Here is a 27403-nt window from a genome sequence, read left to right on the forward strand (position 1 = left end):
ACAACAAAATCTTTTTTTTTTTTTGGTTTTGTGAACATTTACTTCTACCTAAACTTATTTTTCTATTTTAAACGCACATTTGGGCAGTCATATTCGGCACACATTGTGGCGTCCTCTAGTGGTTTCACTAGAATATTGCATCTTGACCTTGAAGTCATTGCTGGGGTAACACAGCGGTGTGGTGTAACCTTGGTTACCGTAAACTGTGACTAGATGCTTACTAGCTAACTTTCTGATGTAGCCTAATTTACCTAGATACTCTAGCTAGCTAGTTACATCTTATATGCACTAAAACGTATCTAAGGATAAATTAACTGTCATTCAAAACAAACAAGGTAACAAATACTAATCTGTAAACACCAACGTAAATTATGTGAATCTTTTCATATATTTTGATAGTTATTTGTCAATTTAGCTGTCGCTAGTTAAATAAGTAACTAGTTAGCTAGCTAACGATCCAGCTAATTACTAACTTTAGAAAGCTAACCAAGGAAGCCGACCAAATTATTTCTTCTTTTTTGTCGTAGGAAATAACTCCACTTTATTTATAGCTATTAAGAACCAATACATGTATTATTTGTTGTGAAATCTTTCTTTTTATCGTTTCCTTGCAGACTGCTAGGCTAACCAGCTAGTCCTCTAGCTAACTAGCTAGCTAAGTTGCTAGGTCCTTTGAGCAATGGCAGCAGTTGCGGTACAGTCCCACTTCATATTTGGTGTGCGTACAGGAGTAACAAATAATTTGCTATTTTTCGATGAGCAAACAGTTATATTCCCATGTGGAAACAACTGCGTGCGCTACAACATTGACCAGGGATGTCAGAAGTTCATTCCAGGTAAAACTGCTTAAACACGTTTTATTTGTCCGAGGTCAATCACAATAATTAAATTATAAATAATTGTCATACCTGCCTACACATTACACACGTAACGCTATATGCTAGTTGTTTTCAGACATGTATAGGACCCTACTGCTTGTTATATTCGTGGTATTAATATTACTGATTTCATTTTTTTTCCATCATTATATGTTTATTCTCAGTTTCGGTCATATTTAAATCACATTTGGATCAGTTTGATTGAATTGACGAGATAATACAATCAATCATGCCGTTTTTCTTACGTCCTTAAAATGCCGCATAGGCACAGAACGGAGCCGGGCCATGCAGGCGTTGGCCATCAGCGCCAACCGGCGATACCTTGCCGTGTCAGAGCGTGGCGACAAGGCTACCATCACCGTGTACGACCTACAGTACGAGCAGAGCCGGAAAAGAAAGGTTCTGACCGGGGGAGAAGTTCCAGTGCATGAGTTCGTCTGCATGGCCTTCTCACCCGACTCCAAATACCTCATAGGCCAGGCTGGAGGCCCAGAATGGACCTTGTTTTACTGGGTGTGGGAGAAGCATAAGGTGATGGCCACAGTAAAGACCACAAACACCGGCCCCATCAGTCAGGTGGGCATGAAAAAAATAGGTCATTAACAGATTTTTACAAAACCTTCTAAATGCATTACAAAAAAACCCCAGATATTAATGGAAAATAACGAGTTTAGTATCAATATCAGCATATGCATTTTAAACAAAACCTGACCATTCTTCACTGACCATATTTTTTCCTGTTTACAGGTCAGTTTCAATCCCCAGGACAACACCCAGATCTGTGTGAGCGGTAATGGGGTGTTTAAGCTCTTTCACTACGCTGAAGGAGCCTTGAAGCAGTCCAGTCTCATAAAACTCGACACACAAAATGTCCTGTCTCACGCCTGGATGTCTGAGGAGCGGCTCATCGCCGGCACGGCAGCGGGACGCCTGCTGGTTTTTGAGTCAGATGACCTACGCTGGGAGACGAGTGTGACAAGCAAGGCGTCCACGCAGGAGGCTGAGAAGTAAGTAGAGAGTGAGCGGAGGGAACAGGAAGGAACACGGGTTAGGTCAGTATTAACCACCGGTTATAATGTACATTCATTATAGGTCAGGGAGGTTTTGAAAGTGTTATTTGGCACTGATTGCTCCCAAATAGTGATGCTCCCACTATTTTAACTTCTCAGTCCTGTGTGAAGCTATCCATCTGCTGCCCAATATGACAGTCCCCTTTAACAAAGAGTTTGTCATGCTGCAGCACACTGCCTTGTAATTATCTGCTCCCCTTCCCACTCAGCCGTTTCCCATTCTCTCATCTGGCAGACAAGCTAAGAAGAGCAGGTCCGAGGAAACGCCCCCAGAACCCGCTCTGTTGCCGCGGATAACGGCCATCGTAGCCTACTCTAAGGGTTTCGCCTGCTCAGCCGGCCCAGGCACTGTGTGCCTCTTTGAGAAGACGGAGGAGAAGGACAGCTACAGGAAGACCCGGGAAATAAGGGTGACTGCATCCCTCCGGACATGCAGTCAGCATTTACATTAAAGACTAGTCTAGGCTTCTAGCACTGTACTGAGGGAATGATTATTGTACTGCCAGTGAATGAGTGCTCCATCCAAAATAGTGGTCATCATTTAAGTTAGGCATGGCCTGAACTCTTTGGACCAGAGTGTTTTGTTTAATGTAATATTTTTACTGTTAGTAAGAATAAGGAGAGGAAAATGGTGAACTATTATAATTGACTGCTTTATCCCAAGATAATATCTCAGTGAGGAAATGCATTGTTTGTAACTTTTGGGAGGGGATGAGAAACAAAGCTTTAGCTCTGCCTGTAGCAGGAGTAGTGTCCACCACTGAAACCCTCCTCCCCAGATCCCGGCCGACCTGTGCACCAATGAGCCGGGCCAGGCAGAGCAGCAGGAGGTCTCCACGCTGTGCCTCAATCCCTCGGAGGAGACCCTGGCTGCCAGCACCAACCGTGGCCAGCTCTACCACATCTCCCTCTTCACGGCCGAGATGAGCAAGGTGCCAGCCGGGAAATGGTTTTAAATCACAACCATCCGAGTTAAAGAAACAATAATAGGGACGCAGTTTTTTGCAGGGACTTTCTCGGTTGTATCTCATCTGCATGCAGGGCTACAGACAAAGTGACGACACATCAATTTGCGCTGAATGCCCGTGCTTCTTTTTGTCAGGGTGAGCAGGCCCAATTCGAGTTCCTCTCCCATTCATTCCACTCTGGGGTCATTACCGGCCTGTCTGTCTGCATACGGAAACCCCTCATCGCCACCTGCTCGCTAGACAACTCAGTGCGCATCTGGAACTTCGAGACCAAGTAAGAACAGTTGCTGCAAGTGGCATCTTAAAAGCAGGGATACCGGTTTGCTCTCACAGTCAGATCCTCCATTGTTTACAGATTTTTTTATTATTTTTTTTGGGTGGGGAGCGGGGGGCATTTTTAACTAGAAACTAAAAATGTATTTTTAGCTAGAAACTTGTATCTTTTTCCTGGTAGCATTCCATTTCATGGGACAATACTTAGTCCTGTCAATCCTGAAATTCACCTATTGAGAATCTACTCATTTAGATATGAGCAGTTTCTTTTACAGTCATCTCTCAGCTCATCTGGGACAAAGAGCATGGTAAAATGTAGCCTTTCTTCACAGGGGATAAACATTAAAAACAAACCACTAAATTAAGGGGACACATAGGGAGCCCCTACAGTTAAGTACTCTTAGTTTTCCACTCAAGTCAAATGGGAGATCCTGAGGGCAAGCCATTAGCACGCTGCTAGACAAGACCAAGCAATACTGAGCATGTCTATCGCAATTCATCCGGCCATACCCCTTCAATAGGTAAAGAAAACAAAATAAGTCCATCCAGATACAAATGAACACTGAAAGAGTTATTTCAAGCAGTCGGTTTCAATGATGATCCACCCTTTGCTGATGGCTTTGGGGCATAGTGAGCCCAGATTAAGTGGAGGTGTTGTTCGTGTTGGGCAGTGCTCTGGAGCTGTATAAGGAGTTCCAGGAGGAGTCGTACAGTGTGGCCCTGCACCCTTCCGGACTCTTCCTCCTGGTTGGCTTCTCTGACAAGATGCGTCTCATGAACCTGCTCATCGATGACATCCGCACAGTCAAGGAGTTCACCGTGCGCGGTTGCCGCGAGGTGGGGTTCTGCTGGGCTTTCCAGGCGAGAGTGTATGTGTGTGTGTTTATGTCTGTATGTATGTCTGTATGTCTGTATGTATGTATGTATGTATGTATGTATGTATTTATTCCACTGTGTTCATGAGGTTGACTATAAGTGCTTATGTTCAGTTTCATTTTGGATAATTCCAGTTTTAAATAGCCATGCATTCAGGACTTGTATTATTTAAATGTTAAATTTACTGGTTTGAATTTTAATGGTTGAATGTTGTGACTGCTTTTATACCGTCTTCAAACGTCTTGTCCTCATAGCAGCTTGGGACTTTTAAGGTGTTGACTGAAATAGGGCGTGTCCTTCTGTCTTCAGTGTGCCTTCAGCCAGGGGGGCCACATGTTTGCCGCTGTCAACGGCAATGTGATTCACATCTACTCCGCCACAACCTTCGACAACATCCTGAATCTGAAGGGCCATAACAGAAAGGTCAGTAACGATGCAGCGTTGTCCCGCAGTTTCTGCAAGTCTATTTCCATTCCAGGAATCCCACTCAAATATTTTCTGTCACATCTCTACGGGAACAACTGTCCAATTTCATGAATGAATTTGTTTGGAGTGGAGTGGATGGAGCAGTTTAGTGCTATTCTGGATTGGCTGGCCAGCGTTCCAGGCAGCTACGAGCTATGAGTTTAATAAAGCTCAGCTGTTTTTGAGAAAGTCATCTGTGCCATATGGCCGACCCCAAAATAGCGCAAAGATCAGCAGAGCAGATTTTGCCATCTGATCTGATCTGGTCTGAGCTGCCACTGCTCAAGATCAGTAACGTCTAAAGTTCAAACATTTGTCCAAGAGGGGTCATTCTATGACTGACACATGGAGGTGTACTAAAGTAGGCCTCATGCATTACAGTTACCTTTAGCAATGATACTTGGATTTTAGGTTAAACTCAATACATTTAATTAATCTATTTCTTTATGTGGCAATATCTTAATGTCCTTAATGCACTTATATTAAATCATTGTGAAAGCCAAAAGGCAGCTGAAATAATGCCATGTGTAATGTTGCTGTTTAACAAAAGCGACAAGACAGCCTCCCTTTCAAAACAAAATATATTATTTATGACTCTTAATTTAAATTCTACCCTCATATCCATTATCCAAGGACATGTGCACCACTTTGACCCCACAGGTGCGGTCGATCGCATGGAACGCAGACGACAGCCGAGTGGTGTCGTGTGGGCTGGATGGCGCCGTGTACGAATGGAACGCGCTCAGTGGCAAGCGCGAGTCCGAGAGCGTGCTCAAGTCTTGTGGCTACATCGCTGTGGCCCTCTCCCCCGACTCCAAGACGGCATTCGTTGTGGGGAATGACTGCACGCTGAAGGAGATCCAGGACTGGCAGGTGAGTAGAGGCAAAACAAGAACAATAACAGCAACAAAAACAGTTTCTTGGCAGGCTGTGTCACAAGACAGATCTGGCTGTAGTCATGTGCACTGACCATGTACTGGACAAGTTTTTTTTTTTTTTAGTGCACAGGCAGACTGTGCTGCATGCTGTTTTACACTGATATGCTCAAACTGGAGGGTGTAAGTGTCGAGGCCAACTCTCAAGGAAAGGAATGAAGCGCATCACCCTTCTGTTGTTTCCTTACCACAGATCTTGAGAGAAATGGCTTCAAATGACGCTCCCTACACAGCAGTGGCCATGACCCACTCAGGCCGGGCACTCTTCACGGGCACCGCCATTGGCACCGTGAGAGCCATCAAATACCCTTTGCCCTTGAAAAAGGACTGGATAGAGTACCAGGGCCATTCTGCTCCCATCACGAAAGTATGTGCATCTGGTTGAAATCATCCATCACCCACTGTGGTTTGTGCTCTGATGTACTTATTTGCCAACAGATGGCCATCACGTTTGATGACCAGTACCTACTGTCCGCTTCAGAGGATGGGTGCCTGCTCATCTGGAAGATCATCGACAAGGAAGGGCGTGGGTTGAAGAGAGACAAAGAAATTATCTATGCAGAGGAGATCCTCATTACCAAGAGTGATCTGGAGGAAAAGGTAACGAAAAATTATTATAAAAAATATATATATGATATTCTGCAGAATCTATCATTCAAATCATAGTGCTATACTGAGAACATTTATGTACATTATTAAGCTATATAGGTGCTGATTTTTCTTTGCCCAGTACATACAAATAGTCCTCTTATCAATTAAGTTTCATGATCAATTATCCATGTGTCATGAACCAAGTAGAATGAATAACTCATTTAAAAGTAGGAGGGACCACTAGTAATTCAAATTCTTTGGCTCATGAAGGCCTTTACTACTCTTCATCCTCATAAGTCTTTTGGGGTGGAATCTTGTCACCATGCAGAACCACTTCATGCTGGAGCTAAAGACCAGGGTGAAGGAGCTGAAGGTGGAGAACGAGTACCAGCTGCGTGTTAAGGACATGAACTACAATGAGAAGATCAAGGAGCTCTCAGAGAAGTTCATACAGCAGATAGAGTCTCTAAAAACCAAGAACCAGGTCAGGACTCAAACACGTGTCGATCATTCGACCACACATGCCACATTAGCAAAAGGTAACAAAAGCAGTGACCTCCACAGAGCCATTTCCAAGCAGATAACCTCAAAGTGAATTTTAGGGCTTGTTACTCAGCTTGGAGGAGATTACTTTCCTCTAAGGTGAATGTAGCTATATATCTCACTGCAGATGCTGAAGACCGAGAAGGAGAAACAGGAGGTGTCTCACCAGGAAGCCCTGAATGAGGTCATGGAGAAACACAGCAAAGAGCTGCAGGACCTGGGTAAAAAAGAATTATTACACTCACCAGAGTTCAACAGTGCTGCTATCTTGCTTGTCTGTCACACAGTGTACCTATTCAAATGGAATGTTCACATACAATTCTGTGTTTAGAGGTTTAGTAAATCACCGATCCCCAGCTTTACTGTCATTTTTGGTCTGAAATTAATTATGTCTCAACCTGTCATCTAATTAGCTCAATGGCCTAATTAATTAATCATCTGGCTGAATCTGCAGCGCCTTCAATTTAAGTAAGCTTTTATCTATCTTGCACACGTTGGCACTAAGTCAATTCATCGCTGTCGCTCATGTAGCCACGCATGCAGCGCTTCCTTTTCAAGCTGGCACACAGGCTGGCCTTTAGCCAGTTAACTGGTTTGAATTTAGCCATTAGCAGCGGCGCAACTTGGCATTCGCAGAGTCCACGAACAACCAGAAGCTGATGCTGGAGTACGAGAAACACCAGGAGCTGCAGCTGAAGTCACAGCGCATGCAGGAGAGCTACGAGGAGAAGCTGCAAGAGCTGGAGGTGGCCAGGCACCGTGCCCTGGAGGACATGCAGCAGCTGTATGAGGCCAAGCTGCAGGAGAAGGAGCAGGTGCTGGGCCAGGTGAGGGTGCCGCTATGCAGACGGCTCTGCCACACACACGACCCACGTCTCTCACCTTAAGTTTGATGAACCGTTGATCTCTTACCTTGTGAAAAGCTCTGGCCTCCATAGCCTGCTTAGCCTCCAGCTCTGCATGAGTATTAGTGATTAGATATGTGACATCCAGGACTAAGATATCAGATTAAAGTGATGCTACACTGTAATCATTCTTTTGGGGATGTGTGCCACATTGTATCCGTGTTGGAAATTAACATCTGTCATTCTAAATGGTCTTAGAAGAATGGAGCATTCTGGGAAATATACAGTACTGTGCTGACGTGCTTTCAGGTTTGTGTTGTTAATGAATGTGTTGCCAATTTGCTCCAAGTGTTCTCCTGAGTCGTTTGTAGAGCAATTATTAACAATATACACTTTAGTTGAGTTTGCTTTGGCATATAGTGCACTCAGTGGGCTACAAATCCAACTATCAGATGCTGTGGTACAGTAAGAGTCTGTCTGTTTACTAAGTACAGCTGATGTGAGATCTGCCTTCAAAGGCTTACAAGTGTAGCAACATGTTTTGTTGTTTTTGTGTTGTTTCATTTGGAACATCTCACAAGATTATGTGTCTGGGGGTATCATTGCAATACCTGTTTGTGCTTTTTTTCTGAAAGTGTGTTCAGTGTTTGTAGGGAATATGGAGCCTTTGCTTAGTCAACCTTGACATAGGTAAGTTCAGAGCTGTAATGTGCTCCCTAACCAAATGCTGAGTTCTGTGCACTTGCTTAGAAACCACAGCATTCCAAGATCTCCAAGAAGAACATATCCTTAGGGAAACGAGTAAGATTTGGAGGGGTACTCGACTGTTGACTGTTTAGTATGCGTTCTGGTAGCAGCACAAGCTTCTCGCCTCTCTCCAGTGTCAGGACAAGTCATGGCAGCAGGTGCGAGAGTTTGAAGAGATGAAGAAGCAGATGGAGGAGGATGGTGACCTTGAGCTGCAGGACATCAGCATCCACTATGAGCGCGAGCTGCATGAAAAGAAGGAGGCTAATCTCAGGCTCAAGGGGGAGAAGGGGCTCATGGAGAACAAGGTTTGTGGGTGTTTGAGGGATTAGCTCTTACTTAGGGGCCCAGCAGTGGCAACTTGGCACTGGTGGGGCTTGAAACTTCTGATCATTAGTCTAGTACTGTAACTGCTGAGCTACCCCTACCCCTTTTTAAGGGGCTATCCCCTACCCCTCTTTGCTTACCCCTTTTTAAGCATGTCACAAATTCCTGGCCTTTGTCTCTTCACCATTGGACTGAATGATGTAGTTAAGTAGTCTGCAGGAGGAGATGAGCAAGAGGAACCAGGAGATCAAGAAGCTGAAGGTGGATCAACAGAAGCTGCAGGCAGTGATCAAGTCTCTGGAGAAGGACATCATGGCCCTGAAAAGGGAGATCCAGGAAAGGGACGAGACCATCCAGGACAAGGTGGGGCCTCATACACGAGCCATTAGTCCAGCAAAGCGATTGACATTTTATTAAGTGTCAAAAATGTTTGACATTTTTGTTAAGGACCTGATTTGTATTCTGGCTGTTGTTTTGTTTGTCCTCTGACTGCTGTAAATCAATGCCTTATTTATTTTGAGGATAAGAGACAGGCATATATTGTACATGCAATATAAAAAATGTATCAGCCACAATGCAGGTGTGGTGTCAGATAATAGAGCAGCATGATATTGGAAAAGATTCACATTGCCATATTTTTAGATTGTACAATAAATATTGTGATGTTAGAAAAAACAAAACAAGTCAAACATTTACCCAGACCTTTCCCAAATACAGCTTGTTTTCATTCTACCATTTCATTAAATAGTGGATAGGGTGTGTTTACAGAAATGTAGCTTCATGTATCGATTATAATACGTTAGGTTAAAACACACCAATGAATCTGGCATTGTTTCAGTGAAATCTAATTACATTTGCTGGATCAGGTGAATGCTGTGATTCATTAAAACAACCAGAGGAAAGCAAACACTTATCTAGGATATCTGAAATTTGTCAGGACCCTCATAGCACACTGGCAAAAGTCAGACCGCTTATTGCAGCCTCCTGCAATATTAATATTTAAAGGATCAGTACTGAGTTAACGATTACCAAATTTTATATTGTACAGCTCTGACATCATTTGACAGTGATGAATTAATGAGGGTCATAGTTTCCTGATGTAGTGTCCTTTATTAAGATAACCACAAGCAGTTCAACAGTAAACTGCAAATTGTATTGGGCAGTAGATGAGAGCAAGTTTCTCTCCTGTCCCTGCAGGAAAAACGCATCTATGATCTGAAAAATAAGAACCAGGAGCTGGAGAAGTTCAAATTTGTGCTAGACTATAAAATCAAAGACCTGAAGACCCAGATTGAGCCGAGAGAGAATGAGATCAAAGAGATGAAGGAGCAGATCCAAGAGGTGGGATCGATGGATACTGTTCTCAAGGGATACTGTGGCTAATTATAACCTTGATCTTATCGAGGTCTGTGCGAATAATTGCAATATTTTCTGTTTGGGAGAAACCTTACATCAGACAACTTTATAGTGATATTATATGACTTCTACAGAACCAGAGCATAAATAATGAATATAGATTTCTGCAGCAACTAACACTTGTAGGCCACAGACGTGTATTTATGACTAGTGACTTGACAAGGGGAAGCTGTTTTTGTTGTTTTTTGTTAGATGGAGGGTGAACTGGAGCAGTTCAACAAGAAGAACACCAAGCTGGAGCTGACTATCACTGAATTGAAGCTGAAACTGAAAGCCTCAGACAAAGAAATGCACAAAAAGATGCAGAGGGTGAGTTCTGACATGTCACTCCATAATCAAACCCAGGTGTCAGGCACGATGCGTCTCATCGATCTTGCTTGGGCCGTTTCACACGCTCAAACGTGTTTAACAGGCTAAATCAGGACAACACAGGTGTGTATGTGTGTGTGCGCACATGTTTGAGTAGTCATACGTAGTCATTGCTGTCCTAATTCAAACTTGGTTTTAGATATTTGCCCTCAGTTATTTTTAAATGATGTGATATGTAATTTATGCAAAAATGCACAATGCCCCGCCCCCACATCGCACGCATGCTCACACACACACACCAATCCCTGCCTCTAATGGGTTTGATTTCATAGGTTACGGACATAGAGGCCCTGGTCTGCAGGTTTAAGACGGACCTCCACAACTGCGTGGGCTTCATCCAAGAACCCAAAAAGCTAAAGGACAGCATCCGCGAGCTATACGAACGCTACGTCCAACAGTCTGATGTGGTGAGACAAACAGACACACACACACACACACACACACACACACACACAGCTCAGCAAATTCATACCTGACAGAATGTGATTACTGCGACAGGTGGAGATTGTCGGGTTGGACGCAGACATCCAGCAAGAGTTCAGCAGGCAGAGAGAGCACCTGGATAGGACCGTGGCCTCTCTGAAGCGCAAACTGGTCAAGGACGCGGAAGTGCACAGAGGACGCCACGTCAAGATCATGAAGGTAGAGCCCACTGGCCGTACACCTACAACTCCCCATTCCTGTTTATTTAATGGGACGACCTCTGTCACTTTTCCGATTAGTATTTGAATCCGGATGTTGAAGCCTGCTTGTATCGTAATCTCGCAGATTACACAATCAGATTTGCTGTGCGTGGGCCCTTTAAACAGCAGGTATGAGTGGGAATGAACTGGCCTGCTTTTGTTTGCTGCGCAGGAGAACGTCTGGCTGATTAAAGAGATCAACGAGCTACGCAAGGAGCTGCATCTGGCCCGAGCACACGCCCACAACATCGAGACACAAGCAGGCATCGGTAGGAGGAGCAAGTCCGAGAGCTCCACCCACCTCAAGTGTAAGAGATGCAAGGCGGGCCAGTCGGTGTTCTTAACGTTTCCAGGGCAGACCACTTGGGAGAATGCTTCATTGTGTAGAGACATAAAGTCAAAATAAAGAGGCTGCTTTTTATGGCAAACATACTTATAAGAGCTAATACTACTGCTCTCATACTATGCGTATTAGTACTAATACTTTCCTATACTTAGTAATAGTGGCATACCTCAAGGACATACCTCAGTGTTCTTTTCAACAAAGTGCTGTTTGTATGACAGCATTACAACCAGCAAAGCAGTCAAAGGCTGTTTATATAAAACCTCCCCTTTCCAGGACCTTACTTTTTCACTTGTTTTGACCCTGTAACTGTAGCAACGGCGGAAGGGGCAGCAACGCGGCTGAACTTGGAGGCAGAGCGGATCATCCAGTTGCAGCGTGCCGAGATCCGCAGTCTGCAGCACATGCTCCACAGCCAGGGTCAAGCTCCGCCCCTGACGGCACCATCGCCAGGCACCAAACTGCCCACCCTGACCATGTGAGCTCTGCCCACGTCAACCTACAACTTCAGATGTGGAAGGCAGTATTCTCTCATATTTTATTTCTGTCAACATTTTATCAATGTTGTTTTTTATTTATGAGTATAACAAAAACAATTACAATGATATGATTTTGGTACAATTTATTTAGAGTAACTTTCCAGATTGCAAAAGGTGGATTTATAGATATTCTTATACTGATATTTGTAAATATACTGAATTTTTCAATAAAGTCTAATATCAGTCAGCATCCATGTCCTATGTGTTGTTCAGGGCAGAATGCATCAGAAATCCATTTGTTCCTCTAGCCAAGATGTAGAACACGCATATGTAATAATGCAGTATAATCTGCTCCTTCATGAGAAGATCAGATCAGGGTTGTTGCTGAAGTGCTGTTTCACAGCTCATGTTCGAATGAGTAATGCTGCAGTTCAGGATCTCAGCAGTGGCTGTGTTGTTGCTGAGAGGAGAACCGAGCTTCGATCACGTGAATGACACCATCCCCGAAGTGACAAAACAGCCTTTATGTGCCCAGTGTGACATCAGGGCTGATCTGGAGGGCGGGTGTTCCACTGTGAGCCCCCTCCACTCAGCCTATTGTGTATCCCACAATGCCCTGAAAGATCCCACTACTTCTCCACAACCATACGCCTACAGCCCGCTGCCTTCCCGATGTCCTGAGACCCATCTGTGTGTGAGAGGGTGTGTGTGAGTGTCTAAGTCCACTGCTAACGGGTGTATCACAGAGGAATACGTCCTCTGTGACTGCAGAGCAGCTGGAGAGGTGAGGAGGATCGACGGAGTGCGTCACAGGCACTGGCCTGTCCGCTCTTCCCATGATGCTCCACCGAGAATGTCAGAAATGATGAAACATGACAGGCAGTGACAGAAACACCACTAGAGAAATACATGACCCAGAAGGAAAGAATGGTATGTGCTGCTAACTCAAGACCCAAACTTCACCTGCAAGGATGCAGCTTCATATCCTGGAATATCTAAAGCAAGTAAGAGAATCTTTTGTTTCAGTGACACCTTTCCCATGTACTGGTATTTTATTACAAGCATGTAGAAATTTGATTGAAATTTGAGTTGTTTGCATTCTAATAGCTGCTAAGGCAAAGCAAATTAATTTGAGGGCTCTACTAAACAGAGAGTTAAGTCGGAATAAGGAATGGCATAAGGTGAGGAAACTAACAAGAAATCAAGAAATAATTAACAGCAAAACTATTTCATCTATACATCTGATCCATTCATAATTTCTAGTTATTCTTTAATAGTATGTGCTATAATATAACTTATATTTCTGTATTCTAACTTGTTTCCATAAAGACATCTTTTAAATAAGTACGTGGCTGAATGCTAGTAAATGATTACACTTTTGAATCAATATCATTGATTATGCTTTATTACATTACAATACATGGAGGTTGATGGTGTACTGAGAGTTTAAGTACACAGGAGCCTCTAGCTAAAACCAAAAAACAATTTACACTGACTGTCTGGCCAAAGTTTTACAGTTCTAAAGTCGTAGAGTAATTCCAAGACTATCTTATTAAACCTTGAACTGGTCACATAACCATACAGCCAGCACCCACCACATACATTACTTTAATCTGAGCACTTTTAAGATTACTCTAGCGAGCAATGAAATCCTAAATCTACGCATTATTTCCCAGCACGAGCTGCATGAGCCGGCGTGACATGTCCGAGCTGGAGACCCTCCCACCGCGGGTCCACCGGCCGGACCTCCACCCGCGAGTGGATCCCGCACTTCTGCTGCGGCAGGACGTGGACCAGCAGGTGGAGCTGTGGTGGTTCGGCGAGCCATGCGTCTCGCTGCTGTGCTACAGCTCCTCGGTGGCTCTGGTGCTGGCCCTGGGCTTGGCCGGCGTGGCACTCCTGTGGTGGGCAGGCTCGGCGACTGGGGTTTCGGCGGCGTGGCGACTGGCCGTGGGCTCCACACTGTGCCTCCTGGCCCTGGTTGTGCTGCTCAAGCAGCTGCTCAGCTCGGCCGTGCAGGACATGGGCTGTGTACGCGACCGCAGACGAATCCTGGCCCTGCGCAGTGGGGGAAGCGCTGACCCCTTGCTCCTGCTCGCCGCAGGGCTGGCGCTGGTTGCAGGCGGGGCTGCGCTGCTCGGCCTTGGCCGCAGCGACGCGACGCCTTGCGGCGCTGCGCTCCTGTCCACTGGAGCCGCTGTGGTGCTGAGCGTGGCCGCATACAGAGCAGTGGTGTACGTACGGGGGCAGAGGACAGGAAGAAGAAGGCGGAGGAGGGTGAGGGTGTATACCGTGACGGGGCAGAGGGCTCAGCCATGGAGAGACTCAGCCTCCAGTCAATCAGGTCTCATATAAGGGGAAGGGGAGGAGGTGGTGTCAACATGAGATGAGTCATGCAAAATAAAGTGAACTGTAAATTTTGAGTGATGTTTAATGTGTGTGTGTGTGTGTGTGTGTGTGTGTGTGTGTGTGTGTGTGTGTGTGTGTGTGTGTGTGTGCGGGCTTCTCAATTTATCGACAATAACAATTGATGGTGTAAGCCTTGTGGATCAGTTTCCCCACTATGGAAATCAGCTGCTCCACAGAAGAAAACTCTTTGAAAACTCATTTGCTCGCAAAGACCAAGCTAGTGGTCTACAAGGCATTGATCTTGCCCACGCTTTTATATAGTGCAAGGAACTGGACTACCTAAAGTAGGCATATAAGAGTCCTGGCGTCCTACCACCAGAGATGTCTGTGAAAAACCTTGTGTATCAGCTGGAAAGAGAAGCGCTCTAACGTCGGTGTTCCTAAGGACCAGCTGAGATGGACAGGGAATATAATATGTATGCCTGACACTTGCCTCCCAAAACACATCCTCTACTCATGAACTAAATGATGACAAATGAGCTCCTGGAGGTCAGAAAAAAGTGTTTCAAGGATGTCATGGTCAACATAAAAAAAAACACAAACAGCTCTAACTGGGATGACCTTGCTCAAAACAGAACCACGCGAAGAAACAGTTCACGTGAAGAAGCCACAGCCCACGAAGACTATCCTTGACATTCTGCCCGAGTCAAGCGGCACCAAAAAATGGAGAGTCCCCTGCAAAAAAAGCCTTCTGCATACCACATTCAGTACATTATACCAACAGCCACACTGCAACAAAGTTTGTGGCTCCAGGATGGGCCCCTTCAGCCGTTTTAAAGACCCCCAGGAGTATCTTCATACTTGCCTTCAAGTGAAGAAGATGATTATGAGGTTTTTATTAAGGTACTTTTTTCACTAGCAGGCTTTAAGTGTTTTCAAAATGACAAGCTGTTACTCTATTTACGTAGGGTACAGCACCCTCTAGTGAACAAAATTGGGAAATTCAATAAGGCAACATAACTGATCAAGAAATAATAATTTTATCAGAATGTTTCATTTAATTCCGTTTGGTGTGACATAAGCAAGCATGAGTCCATTTAAGGTTAGACTTTATAAAACCGCATTTTGTTAACTATTATCTGATTAGAAACATACATAGAACATTTCTTATACATTGTATGGGCTAGAAATATACTTTCTGTAAGTAAATTTATTTAATGCTTTACTTTTGCTTTTTCACATGTGAAGAACAGGTGGATACACCTAGTACATACTCATTCTATAATCTCATTCAATAATAAAGGCAAAAACATTAAGGGTTAATTGTATATTCAATTTTTAGATTTTGATTGCAAGAATTAAAAGAACAAATCATTCCTAGAGATGAAAATTCACCACTGCCTCCGCACACGTCACACTCATGTGACCCCATCTATCAAACCTTTATCTCAGCTTCACTTTTCTCCGATTCTTTTCCTGTGCCTTCCAGTGTTCGCTGGCCTCTTCCTCACTCCTCCACCCTCTTCCATCCGAGTCCTGTTCGTTCGGTTGTCAGCCTTTGTGCCAGTCGCCTTCCTCTGCGACTGTTCGTCCTTGTCTTTTTCCTTCCCCTCCTGTTGTCTCGCTTTTTTCTCTCGCTGCTCCGTTACCTTTTTCTCCGGCTGTATTAAACTCCCCTCTTTGTTTTGCCCTCTGTCGCCTCCTCTCTCCCTCACCTCAGCAGCTACTCTGAAGGTTTGAGACACTGCTCCTCACTATTCTGATAACTCTGGCTGCCATATCGCTCATTTTCTGGCTTCTCTGGCCTCTCTCTCTTGCTGCTGGAGTGTGAGGGTCTTTTTTCTCTCGCTGTCTCTCAGACTCGCCCCCGCCAGCTCATTCAACCCATTACCGGTGCTCTCGGCCCTTCTTCACTGCACTTCATAAGATGGGCACTTCCTTTGTCCTCTTTGACAGCTCTTAGGTGCTTCTCCCATAACTTGTGCTAATCTGCCTCCACCTGTATGATTTCCTGTCTGCCTCCTTTTCTGTCTCTAGTTCTCACATCTTTCTTCTATTTCCTCTCTCTTCTCTCATCATTTCCAGTGTGACGTCATTCTCCAGGAGCTTCTCTGACCATGTGCTTGAGTGCTTTCCCAGTGAACAATCGATCTCTCATTTCTCAGTCTCAATTTCATTTTTCTCTTGATCTCCAGAGTCAGTACAATGCTCTCTCTCTCTCTCTCTCTCTCTCTCTCTCTCTCTCTCTCGCTCTGATATAGCTCGTACTCTGAAGCCATGGCAACTTCCAGCTTCTCCAATCATTCTCTCCCTGTCTCATGCTCTCTCTTTCTCTACCATGTCTCTCTGTTTATTTTGTCCTACATATTTCTTTGTCTCTGTCTGTAATCCCCACACATCAAGTTCATTCCACTCTAATCCTTTCATTCAACCCATTTATGACATACTCTGTCTTGATTCCTATTGTTTCCCAGACATGTGTATGAACAAATATCTATCTATCTATCTATCTATCTATCTATCTATCTATCTATCTATCTATCTATCTATCTATCTATCTATCTATCTATCTATCTATCTATCTATCTATCTAGACTATGAGACTTATCACATTATATATATTTTTTGTTCTTCTTCAAATATCTAAATATAGTCCTGTAATGTCTCTTAGAATATGTTTGTGATGTGCTTTGTTATGTATCTTTACATGGAAATGTACATAGAGCCCTTAAGAGGCTGACAGCAAGGATCCTTTCACAATACTTTTTTTGGGGGGGGGGGTTGATTTCATCATTGTGGAGCTACAGCTTTTGTAGGGAAAAAAAAAACAACAAAAAAAACCAAACACATTGCCAAAACAGAGTTCATATAAACAACACTCCTCTTTTGATTTAATTTTGATAATCAAAAGTCTATGACCCCTTATGCATGCATGTACTAAACGTTAAGTTCTTGTTCCATGAAATATTTATTATTTATTATTAGTTTTGATGCCTGTGTGCCATATTCTCTGTGCAGAAACACCAAGTTAGCACATATATAAACGGATAAATTGCTAGAAAAGTACATGAGTTACTAAAACATCCATGATCCAATAACTGATACAATGTGAACATGAAAAATCGAATTCACTTTTTTTCATTAAAAAATGGGTACAAATCTTTTTATTCTAAATGTAGTCGATCAGCCACATGTCTGCTGTCTAAATGTTGTGGTATCTGAGGATGAATGACTATGGCGTAATGATAAAAAATGGATATATAAAAGTAGTTTTGTGCATTTTTATAGATATCATGTAACAGTGTCAGAATTTAAACAAGCCTGTTTGTGATTATTGTGATTTGAGGCACGTAATCAAATGATAATGAAGTTTGCAGTCATAAAAAAAGCCAAATCATTCAATTGAGAACTGAATATCCAGCTCATCGTCACTCTCCTTCTCTACCTGCTCCTCAGCCGTGTACCTTTTACTGGAATCGATGTAATTGTCCTCGATAAAGCCATCGTCGTCGTCGTCACGACCACGAGAATAAGCCTCACGGTCACTCAAACTGCAATCGGGAAAGTTTTCCGCGATGGTTCCAATATGACTGAACTGGCTGACGGCGTCTTCCTCCGGGAGAAGAGCATCCCTGTAGCCGCCCAGGTAGCGATGAAAGACACGGAACTTGACGAGCAAGACTATCAGGAAGGCGACGGAAAGTACCGAGAGCAATACGCCGACAAGTATAGTCCAGTTACCCGAGTTTGAATCGACTGCAACCTTGGGGTTCGTAGCTGCGTTTAAACAGGGTAAACAATATAAAAATGTCATGGTAAAATTAGAGGTTTTTCTATAGTACACGTTCCTTCATTCAAAGCCTCACTGTTCTAGACTACAGTGTTATGATTTTATTATTTACCGTTTAGGATTTTTGACTGTACGTCATCCTTTAAGAGCAGCTTCCTTTGTAATCTTTCCTGCTCGTTTGTACTTTGTACTTGTTCTGTTAGAGGCAGGAGTAAAGAACGCACACACACACACACACACACACACACACACACACACACACACACACACACACGCACGCACACACGCACGCACGCACGCACAGTCTAAAGCATTCATTTAAAACATTCCTTTGCAAGTCATGTGGTTTGAGTTACTGTTGTTCAACAGTCACTTGAGAAAATTGATATGAATTGAGAAATTGATATGCCCGTGGGTGTTATCCGATTTGGTTATATGATTGGGTCGTTTTTAAAGGTGTAAATGGGTACACTAACCAGTGTGTTGGAAGTGCTGTTCTAGCTCGTTGATCTCGTTCTGTCCTTGTATGAAAGGTATGCACCCACATACACTGATCACTACCCAAAGATACAGGAGCTGGAGCATAGAGGTCCTGATGCCCATATTTCCAAAAATGCCCTGTTGTCATGGAAGGAAAACTGGAACTGTGATCTTATAAAACTCATGTAAATAAACAAACACAACTATTTTCTGTAAAGTCACAAACCATTATTATTGGTATATATGTTATCCTAGAGATTAATGAAAAATCATGTAAAACATAAAAGACTCAGTCGCTATCTTGTAGCCTCAGTTGGTAATTATCTGAACACTGCTGTGATTAATATATTATACACAAAACATATGTATAATTATAAGCAAAGCCATGAGCGCAAATCTGCAATTCTCTTTGAATCTATGTATGCATTATCTATCTATCTATCTATCTATCTATCTATCTATCTATCTATCTATCTATCTATCTATCTATCTATCTATCTATCTATCTATCTATCTATCTATTTGAAGATCTCTTAAGTCACACTGAAACCAAACATTGCACCTGATTGAAAAACATACAAGCATTCTTCACAGTTATATGACTATCATGTGAATAGCACAAAGAGTACATAACGTTTGCACAATACACACATTTTATAAAATATTAAAACTATTCTACGTACCAAAATACTGCTGACTAAATCCTTTGTTAAATCTGCTTTCAGAATCATATTCCAAAGATGTATGTTGGAATCTAATTTATTAAGGTAGTCTTATGGCATTTTGCTGCTATAGAAACGTCATGAGCAAAGGTTAAGAGAGGAGTTACATTCCAGTATAGCCAAGTTGCTCAATAACTTTTATAACTGTTTAATATTGTCCAAACCCCTCATGTTCAATCCTTGCTCTTGAATCCAAATCCAGTCCAGGTTTTTGTCATCACTGGGAAGTTTATTCAGCTGATTAGCCCCTGTCATCACACCTGACTTCTAGGTAAATGTATGCTGTAAAATCTGTAAGCACTGTCCTCTGTGGAACAAGGACTGAGTATCTGAACTCTAGTTTATAGGCTGCAGCTTTTACAACTGCCTGATATTGTGTTCTGATCACATCTTTGTTGTTCTCGAGTTTCACATCTCTCAAACACCAGTGAAGCCATGGCTACGTCTTGATTCACTCACTAGTTCAATATATAGTGAATCAGAACATACTAAATAGATATTCAAACACTCAATGGGCCCATGTTGCATGGAACATTGTGACATGCAATGTGTGCTATTTTACATTTTAGAATGACACTGTAACATTACGTTGGTCATCTGGCAGCCCATTCACTAGCATCAGCTGTACAATACACTGGGCAATATTAAAAAATGACTAGAATGTGGTAAGAAAGCCTTTCATTAAGCATATTTAAAATTTATTAACAAAGCAGTAAACACAAAATTGTACTTGATTCATGCTAGATACATGTTTTGATTCAAGGACCATAGTTCAATTAAATAAAATTCAATTTTATTTATATAACTTTTTTTTATTTTAGCAAATGTATAATGACCATATATAATTATGTTGCATTCTCTTTATTAAGATACAGGGAATATGTACCAATACAGGGAATATGTACCCCAAATTTTAAAAACACAATTTAAAGAAACACAAAATGGCTACAGGCAAAGGTCGGTATTTAGTGTGACTTTAGTGTCCTGATGTTTTCTGAAGTAATCTCCTGATACCATTCCATTCAGGTTCCATTCCATTTAGGTTTAAGAGACCCAGGTTCCTGGTATTGCTCAAGTGTAAGGGGAGGCCACACTAAATACTCTCCACTGTAGCCTATAGAAGCTGTCTTTTCTTCTTTTTTTTTTTTTATAGTGTATACCAATTTCCTGTGGGGGTTTTTTTTTTTGTATTCTAATTGTATTCTAAAGAGACAGAGAAATAAATATATATGGTCATTATACCATTGCCAAAACAAATAATCTAATGGTGACCTAAGACTTTTGCACAGTACAGTATGTCCATCAACGCTGCTGTAACAGTTGAGGAGTAACTGTGGGGGAGTAACTGTTGAAACACGTTGAAAAATGTTTAGGCTGTGGTTCTGTTCCTGTCCAGCAGATGGCTTTTCTCTCTTGCTTGTGATTTCTATCTTGCTTTAAGAATTCTTTTAAAACTCTCCCTTTGGAATTAGTTTACTTTCCATTAATACTAAATAGTAGTAGACTTGTTAGTAGCTACAAAAAAAAAATTTAAATTAAAAATATGACCATCCATTTTAGCGCAATCAGACCAAAATCGTTCTTAAATGTTTTAAATGCCATTAGGTTTTATCTTAATACATTTTAAAACTCCAATCCATAAATTGAGTACACATGTAATATAAAGGCCTATTTGATATCAAAAGGTTGATTTTCATATAGCATAGCAAAGTTATGTTTTCAACATCTAGAAGAGGATAAAAAACACTTGGCTTCTACTTAGCAAGGTAGCAGGAGGAAACAACTGTGGCTAATAACAGGAAAATGTCCACAAATTATCAGTAACCAGACAGTATGATTGATGGATTTATTTATATTTTGACTGAAAATAAAATCTCAATGATACATTTATAACACTTTGGAATACCTATGAAGGTGAGTGTTTTCATAAATAGAAAGTGACAATGCTCATCCACTCATTTAAAATGTGGAATACATTTATTTTTATACATTTATTTTCACTGTAAATAATGAATGAAATACAACATTTTGAAAAACATTGTATTTTTTCTTTGCATCCTTTGGCTTTGGATGAGTTTTTAAATGTGGCATACATTTAGGCCAGAACATGCCTTGGTCACCACTGTCAACACTCTGGAGTTTGGTCTGCATATTTTAGAACAACTGCTCTTTTGTGATCATACATGATCATATATGACTGACATTCAACAGTAAAAATTTACAAGTAGGCTTTTTGTATACACTGTCTGATGCTGATTCTGATATCTAATGTAAATACTGGCAGCATTTTAATTTGGTTAAACTTCAAAGTGCTTATACAGACAGAGCTAACTTTAGCTTTTGCTTAAAAGCTAGCCTACTCTAATAACACAATACTCAAAAAAAAAAAAAAAAAAGCGCAAGCATGATAAGGGTATGTGTTCAAATAGGCCTAAAATGCCCAATCACAGCGCTGATAGTGACTTGATTAGGACTAAAATGCCCAATCACAGTGCTGATAGAGATTTGAATAGGCCTAAAAATGCCCAATCACAGTCCTGAAAGTGATTTGAATAGTCATAAAAATGCCCAATCCCAGCGCTGATACTGGCATTCTGAGGGTTGAGCCCAATTTTTTGCGAAAAATGCATGAGACAAATATATTTGAGTTCCTCACACTCACAAACAACCACCTACATGTCACTTAACTTATTTTCTAGGCTGGTAAGTCTAATAAAACAGAAATTTGACAGAATTATAGATGTAGTCAAAGTTTGTGTGGAAATCTGGCTTGTCAAGACAGCATTTTTGTATCTAAAAACAGATGTGATCTTCAGGAAAATGTGCCCAGGCACATGTATAATATTAATTCATTCATAAGGAAGAACTGAATGGAAAGCATTTATCTGGCCTTATAACATAACTTAGAACTGAAGTCAGTTATTTGTCCTGCCCCCCACCTTTAAAAAACAACAAAAAATATGGTCACCCTAGTTTAATGTGCTTTTGGAAAAACTCATCCAATGTCAGAATGCTTTCTATTGTCAGCTCAAACAAAAAAAAATGTTATTGGTTATGGGTGCTGAACACCCTTGTTATCACTTGGACGGTAGTTCAGACGTGTCCTGTGTTTCGTGATCATACATTCCTATAGCCCGTGATTCCTCAGTCTAAAGGATCAAGAGGGCTTCATTAGCAATCTGAGAATTAGTAAAGAGAGTTAGACTGGTCTCCTACGAGGGTCTTTCCACGTTCACTCTGGTGCCAGTACCCACGAAGCAGCGTTGAAAGAGGCGCTCGGGCTCAGCCGGCTGGTTGGCACAGTCCAGTTTACTGCTTGGGAAATGTTTCCAGAAACCCCGAGGTCCAGCAGAATGGCCGGGATCGGGGCTTGGTTCTAACATTGCATTACAAGAGAAGAACACAAAGCATTGAAATAGTGTTTCCAAGGCCAAAAAGGTCAAAAGTAAGGTAATATGTTTCTCTGCTCCGAACCTTTTTCCTCATAGCATTTCATTAAAGCGGATGTAAGAGATTTATTTCCACAACACTGACCAAACTGTCCTTACTTACAGCTTTCAATAAAATAGAAAAAATGAATGATGGATACCTTAAAAACAATGGGTTAGTTGGCAACAAAAACAAAGCCATATCGGGGAGCTGTCCACCGTAACGAGGTATACTAGCTAAGGTGACGTGGCAGGAAGGCTAGAAGGGAGTAAGGGGAAAAGAGAAAAATGAGGAACGCAGAGTTACATTTTAGTTTCTTTAGTTTAGACAAGAAAGTGTAATAGCCATTTGGGGATGACCCAAAATAACCTTAACCCAGTCTTGTTGTTCCTCAATTGACAAAAAAAAAGTTTCTTTATTAGGGCTTGAGCTTGGGATCAAAGTGGAAAAAACTTGCAAGATATCTTGACTATACCATTATATCATTATTTGAATTACAGTGAAGGAGTCTAGGGTATAAAATCAATGGATCTAAAGAAATGACTCTATGTAGTCGTATACAAAAGGATAAGCTAGAAAAACATCACATGACCTTCCTTTAATTACCCTCAGAATGATTCAGCCTTCCAGAACACAATAAGGCTCTGATCAGGTAGTAACAGGCTAATTAGATTTCTAAAAATACCACTAATTGTCTGTTCTTCTGTGCAACTCATTTATGCATCTATTAGGATCCATGTTCTTTATTGTGCAGTCATTAGAGGTGACCAAGTAAACACCAGAGATGTTAATTCCAAAAAATCATTTTCAAAGCCTTTTGCATTCACATTCAGTAAGCAGTTTGCTCCATTTGCGCTATGGGTATGGGCTTTTCAAAACATACCATAGCCAGAATTTTGTAAATGTCCCAAACATTTGAATGGAAAAACCCAGCCACTGATACTACAGGCATTTTACAGTAAAAGCATCTGCTTTCCTCAATGCTTTGCTACTTTACCAAAATTAAACATAGATTTTTTTTCTGGTTATTATTTGTGGCCTTGATACATGACACAAGACACATATAAAACTAAGATACATGGAAAAATGTCTAAATAGAACTCTATTTGTTTTAACATAGGCCTAGTAGTGCCAGTTATGAAAAGAAAGCTCTATAAAAACAGTCTAATTCTCCGTGGTTCTTTTAAAATTAAGATTTAGTAACTTTTAAGGAGCTTACTTGTTATTTGGTAACAGCTTTATTTTGTCTGCTACCTATATCTGCAAAACAATTTAACCAATTCAACACCCATCTATCTTGACCTTGGTAAATACTATTCTTTTCTTATAGCCTAAACTAAACCACCTGTTTCTTTAATAAATAAACCCTTCAGTGCTTGTCTCCTTCTAATTTTTGCAGGCTTCCTGGCACATTAGATTTGCATGAGAAGTCTGTATTCACAGAGGTGCGTGGCACCGTTTAACTGACCAGGCGCACTGAGTGGAAGGCCACTCTCCAGCCGATTGGGCTTAGTAGCGATGAAGAGGTAACAGAGGACACAGAGAGTGACAAGGAAGGCCAGCAGGACAACAGCAGCTATAGACAGACCCACCAGAGCCCCAACACTGAGAGAGAGAGAGAGAGAGAGAGAGAGAGAGAGAGAGAGAGAGAGAGAGAGAGAGAGAGAGAGAGAGAGAGAGAGAGAGGTGGTAAGTGGAGGGTTAGCAGGAAAGATTGAGAGGTAGAACATGTGAAGAAGAGGAGAAGGATAGAGAGGGAGAGGGAGTGAGAGAAAAGGGGAAGGAAGGATATCAGAGTTGACAATATAATGACTCCCTGGAACCAGTTATAGCTCCCTAGGGACACTTATAAATTGATTGATTGCCTTTGTCATTTAAATATGGTCAATATGGTAAATAAATAGGATTAAATATGGTAAATAAATAGGTGGAGGAAAATTGTATAACAAATACAAATGAATCTGATAATCACATGCAGTAAGGTTACATTAGATTCAGAACAGAAAGGATGTATGTTAATGGTGCTTCGTTTAATGACAAAGTTACTTATTCTACTGTAGTCTACTTTACAGTAACCTTCTCATTTTCTCAACCTTATTAGAATGACAGAAGTAAAAGCTGACTGCTGCAAATGAATCAGAAGATTTTATTACTTGCCTAATGAAAAGACCTCAGACTATTTTAATTGCATAATAAAATACATTATGGATCTTAAATCATAACCTCACGTACTTTGACATTTTGCTTAAGATTTCCATGTTTGTTTTGTTTTTTCAAAATAAGACCAAAAACCAGGATCTATAAAACAATGACAATGAACCTGCTGAAGAATGGTGTAGTTGAATTCCACAGACAACACGAGAGTTCCTTACCTTAACCACCACATATATCCATACTCATATGGAAAAAAGCTGTTCGGGTCGTCACAGCAATATTTGATGTCGTTAAATCCACAGCAGAACACAGCACGCTCATCACTTCCCGGTTTCGGACAGGTGAAAGCATTGACCAACACATTCTCCGCATTGTAGTAACTTGAACATGCCGCACTCATACTCGTAAACAGACCTTACCCGTTACTTTAAAAGACTTTAAAGCTTGCTTTGTTTATGTTGTTTTTAATTCAGGCAAATATTATTCAAATACCTTTGTTTAAAGTTAAAATATTTCAGTAACGTGAAGTTGCAGAGAAACTTTACAGCCTAGCTCACGCGCACAGGTTGCAACAGATGATCAGCATCTCACATCCGCGCGCTCTCCTCGTTGTAGACTGCGCGAGAGAATGCGACAGCGAAGCTCAATGCCACGGCACACTAACGTTATCGTGTAACCAATCCCTAATAACAAGGTCGTTTCACAGCATTTTTGCTGCCGCTTGTTCACGTTGGGAAATGCAGTGACATTCGCTAAAACTCTGCATCTGGATATAATTCTACTCTGTGCATTAACTGACTGTAAGAAAAAATCGGAGGAAAACAATCTATTTATGTACACACCAGAGATTGCTGGCAGTATTGCAATAGCCATCCACGGCACATCCCTACTATATAGTAGGTTAATGTTTTGAAAAATCACAACTACATTTGAACGGACCCCAGGCTTTTAGAAATTGGAGAAATTAACTAATCCGTAAAAAAGTCTCACACGTCGTGGAGAGGTTTCGAGAAGGAGGCTCGCTTATTGAAATATCCACATTTACCCTACCTGAGTATGGCACATAGGCGGCTTAACCGAAACCTTTCCAGACCTTCAGCTTCAGCCAGACAGTCAGCATAGCATGGAGAGACAATGACCATCAAATAAATGCCCAGACACCCATATATGTTGATTAGTGAAACATTATTAAATCCTTCAAGTCTGATAAGATGGTAATTAAAACTCCATTATTAAATTTTATTTATTTAAAATATTATTTATGTATAGCCTACTGTTCTTGGGGGAGAATTGGATTTGAAATGTAAAAAAAAACAACTGAATAATTAACTGACTTTAAAGTTAGGAAGTAGAAAATACACTAGATAGTTCATCCAAGACCTTTTTTTATATAAGCATGTACTGCACATAGAGTGTAGTTCAGTGGGCATAGTGTATAGTGCATGTCCTTGCACAGTGTAGAGTAGTATAAAATATTTATATATATATTTTTATATCTGTCACATTCGGCTCCATGATTGGCCCTGACCAGCTCCGGCTCAGGCTGCAGTTCTGGACGGCCATCAACAGTTCCCTGTAGGTTTGTCACAGTTTCTACCCCATGGACCTTCATCGACACCACAAACTGTTCCTCCACAGATGCTAAGACCTGATTCTCTGCCAGCTCCACTGCTCCATCCTCCATGTTTGTGCTGCCAGGGTCCGCTGTATTTATTTCCACCCCCGTTATTATGTCTGTACACTTCCCTGATATTGCGTTTGTCCCTGTCTCTGTCTCCGCAATGATGTGTCCCCAATCCAGTCTCTGTCTTTGTTCATGTCACAGAAGATGTTATTGTTCCTTTCCCTACCCAATGTCCAGGCCCATGTTTGGTCTTTCACCCACTCCTCAGTCCATTCAGTCCCTGTCAAGTCCGTGCCTGTTCAGTCACTGGTTGTTCTTGTCCAGTCCATTCCTGTTGTGTCAGTGGTCCTTCCTTTGCACTCCCCTGTCCTGTCCATTCCAATCAGGTCTGGTCATGTCCAAACCCCTGTGAGTCATGCCTGATCCCATGCCAGTGTCATTCCTGTTCAGCCACCTGTTTCATGTCCTGTCTAGTCCCCTTGTTCAGTTTCCAGTACTATTTAACATAATGTCTGGTTTCCACCCAGTTATACAGTATTGTGTTCAGCTCCCTGTCCCTCTGTTCAGTCCCCCATCTCATTCTGTTCCCTGAGTCCTTCTGTTGTCCTGTTTGTTTTTTGTTCAGCCTCTCCACTTCGTCAGCTCCCATGGAGGGCTTTCTTACATGCCTCGGGGGTGGTTTTATAACTGCCGGTTCTGTTACATTTTGCCTTGTTTTTGTTTACAGCTGTTTTTATCCCTCCTTTATCTTCGTGAAACAAACAGCTCTTTGCTGCTTTTACAGTAATCACTGTAAAGCTCTTATCATCCAAACCTGCTCCATAGAATATAAAAAACAACCATCCAATTAAACAAACAAACAAATAAAACAGCCCTACCTTAGGTTTGGATGGCTAGGATTCACTTAAGAAGGCATATTAGACATATTCTCCTTTGTTTTTCTCTGCCATGTGCTTTTGATTTATGTTTTGGTTCCATGTCCCTCTCTCGCTCTGCTCTTAGCCAAACCTAACACCTGTGTCAGCTCTGTGCAGTGGTAGCTCAGAG

At 41.8% G+C, this 27403-nt stretch overlaps 4 protein-coding genes across 5 annotated transcripts; 2 read left to right on the forward strand and 2 right to left on the reverse strand.

The window, feature by feature from the left end:
• Positions 1 to 203: 203 nt before the first annotated feature.
• cfap57 (cilia and flagella associated protein 57) lies at positions 204 to 12209 on the forward strand. 2 transcript variants are annotated; one of them, XM_026998280.2, is made up of 23 exons: positions 204 to 335; positions 615 to 836; positions 1144 to 1454; positions 1626 to 1885; positions 2184 to 2358; positions 2728 to 2880; positions 3051 to 3190; positions 3861 to 4026; positions 4375 to 4488; positions 5191 to 5403; positions 5659 to 5832; positions 5904 to 6065; positions 6385 to 6540; positions 6727 to 6820; positions 7236 to 7426; positions 8326 to 8499; positions 8723 to 8881; positions 9716 to 9859; positions 10127 to 10243; positions 10576 to 10710; positions 10802 to 10945; positions 11159 to 11294; positions 11645 to 12209. In XM_026998280.2, the coding sequence occupies exons 2-23, from the start codon at positions 680 to 682 to the stop codon at positions 11809 to 11811; spliced, it is 3642 nt and encodes a 1213-aa protein (XP_026854081.2). In that variant the 5' UTR covers positions 204 to 335; positions 615 to 679; the 3' UTR covers positions 11812 to 12209. The 2 variants fall into 2 exon arrangements, with proteins under 2 accessions (XP_026854081.2, XP_026854080.2); XM_026998279.2 differs by having other exon boundaries at positions 204 to 836.
• A 227-nt stretch (positions 12210 to 12436) lies between these two features.
• On the forward strand, positions 12437 to 14264 carry tmem125b (transmembrane protein 125b). Its single transcript, XM_035536016.1, has 2 exons — positions 12437 to 12812; positions 13485 to 14264. The coding sequence occupies exon 2, from the start codon at positions 13495 to 13497 to the stop codon at positions 14161 to 14163; it is 669 nt and encodes a 222-aa protein (XP_035391909.1). The 5' UTR covers positions 12437 to 12812; positions 13485 to 13494; the 3' UTR covers positions 14164 to 14264.
• Positions 14265 to 16735: 2471 nt separating this feature from the next.
• Positions 16736 to 19239, reverse strand: LOC118242934. The gene is made up of 4 exons (XM_035536017.1): positions 19111 to 19239; positions 18424 to 18565; positions 18060 to 18143; positions 16736 to 17934 (listed from the first exon to the last, which is right to left on the reverse strand). The coding sequence occupies exons 1-4, from the start codon at positions 19156 to 19158 to the stop codon at positions 17552 to 17554; spliced, it is 657 nt and encodes a 218-aa protein (XP_035391910.1). The 5' UTR covers positions 19159 to 19239; the 3' UTR covers positions 16736 to 17551.
• A 1896-nt stretch (positions 19240 to 21135) lies between these two features.
• On the reverse strand, positions 21136 to 25277 carry LOC113570141 (protein shisa-like-2A). The gene is made up of 3 exons (XM_035536385.1): positions 24951 to 25277; positions 24047 to 24183; positions 21136 to 22525 (listed from the first exon to the last, which is right to left on the reverse strand). Exons 1-3 carry the CDS (start codon positions 25130 to 25132, stop codon positions 22362 to 22364), a joined length of 483 nt encoding a protein of 160 aa, XP_035392278.1. The 5' UTR covers positions 25133 to 25277; the 3' UTR covers positions 21136 to 22361.
• Positions 25278 to 27403: the final 2126 nt, after the last annotated feature.

Source organism: Electrophorus electricus, chromosome 18 (assembly GCF_013358815.1).
Source record: "Electrophorus electricus isolate fEleEle1 chromosome 18, fEleEle1.pri, whole genome shotgun sequence".
In the NCBI taxonomy this organism is placed as follows: domain Eukaryota; kingdom Metazoa; phylum Chordata; class Actinopteri; order Gymnotiformes; family Gymnotidae; genus Electrophorus; species Electrophorus electricus.

Bases quoted from the DNA above. Each gene is read 5' to 3' on its own strand.
- tmem125b (XM_035536016.1), top strand. From the start codon at position 13,495: ATGAGCCGGCGTGACATGTCCGAGCTGGAGACCCTCCCACCGCGGGTC.
- LOC118242934 (XM_035536017.1), bottom strand. From the start codon at position 19,158: ATGATTCTGAAAGCAGATTTAACAAAGGATTTAGTCAGCAGTATTTTG. The intron at 18,566-19,110 runs GTACGTAGAATA...CCATGACAACAG, and splicing joins ATTTAGTCAGCAGTATTTTG to GGCATTTTTGGAAATATGGG. The intron at 17,935-18,059 runs GTAAATAATAAA...GTTTAAACGCAG, and splicing joins ACAGTCAAAAATCCTAAACG to CTACGAACCCCAAGGTTGCA.
- LOC113570141 (XM_035536385.1), bottom strand. From the start codon at position 25,132: ATGAGTGCGGCATGTTCAAGTTACTACAATGCGGAGAATGTGTTGGTC. The intron at 24,184-24,950 runs GTAAGGAACTCT...TCTCTCTCTCAG, and splicing joins GGATATATGTGGTGGTTAAG to TGTTGGGGCTCTGGTGGGTC. The intron at 22,526-24,046 runs GTCAGTTAAACG...ATGCAATGTTAG, and splicing joins CCTTCCACTCAGTGCGCCTG to AACCAAGCCCCGATCCCGGC.
- cfap57 (XM_026998279.2), top strand. From the start codon at position 680: ATGGCAGCAGTTGCGGTACAGTCCCACTTCATATTTGGTGTGCGTACA. The intron at 1,886-2,183 runs GTAAGTAGAGAG...CTCATCTGGCAG, and splicing joins TCCACGCAGGAGGCTGAGAA to ACAAGCTAAGAAGAGCAGGT. The intron at 3,191-3,860 runs GTAAGAACAGTT...CGTGTTGGGCAG, and splicing joins ATCTGGAACTTCGAGACCAA to TGCTCTGGAGCTGTATAAGG.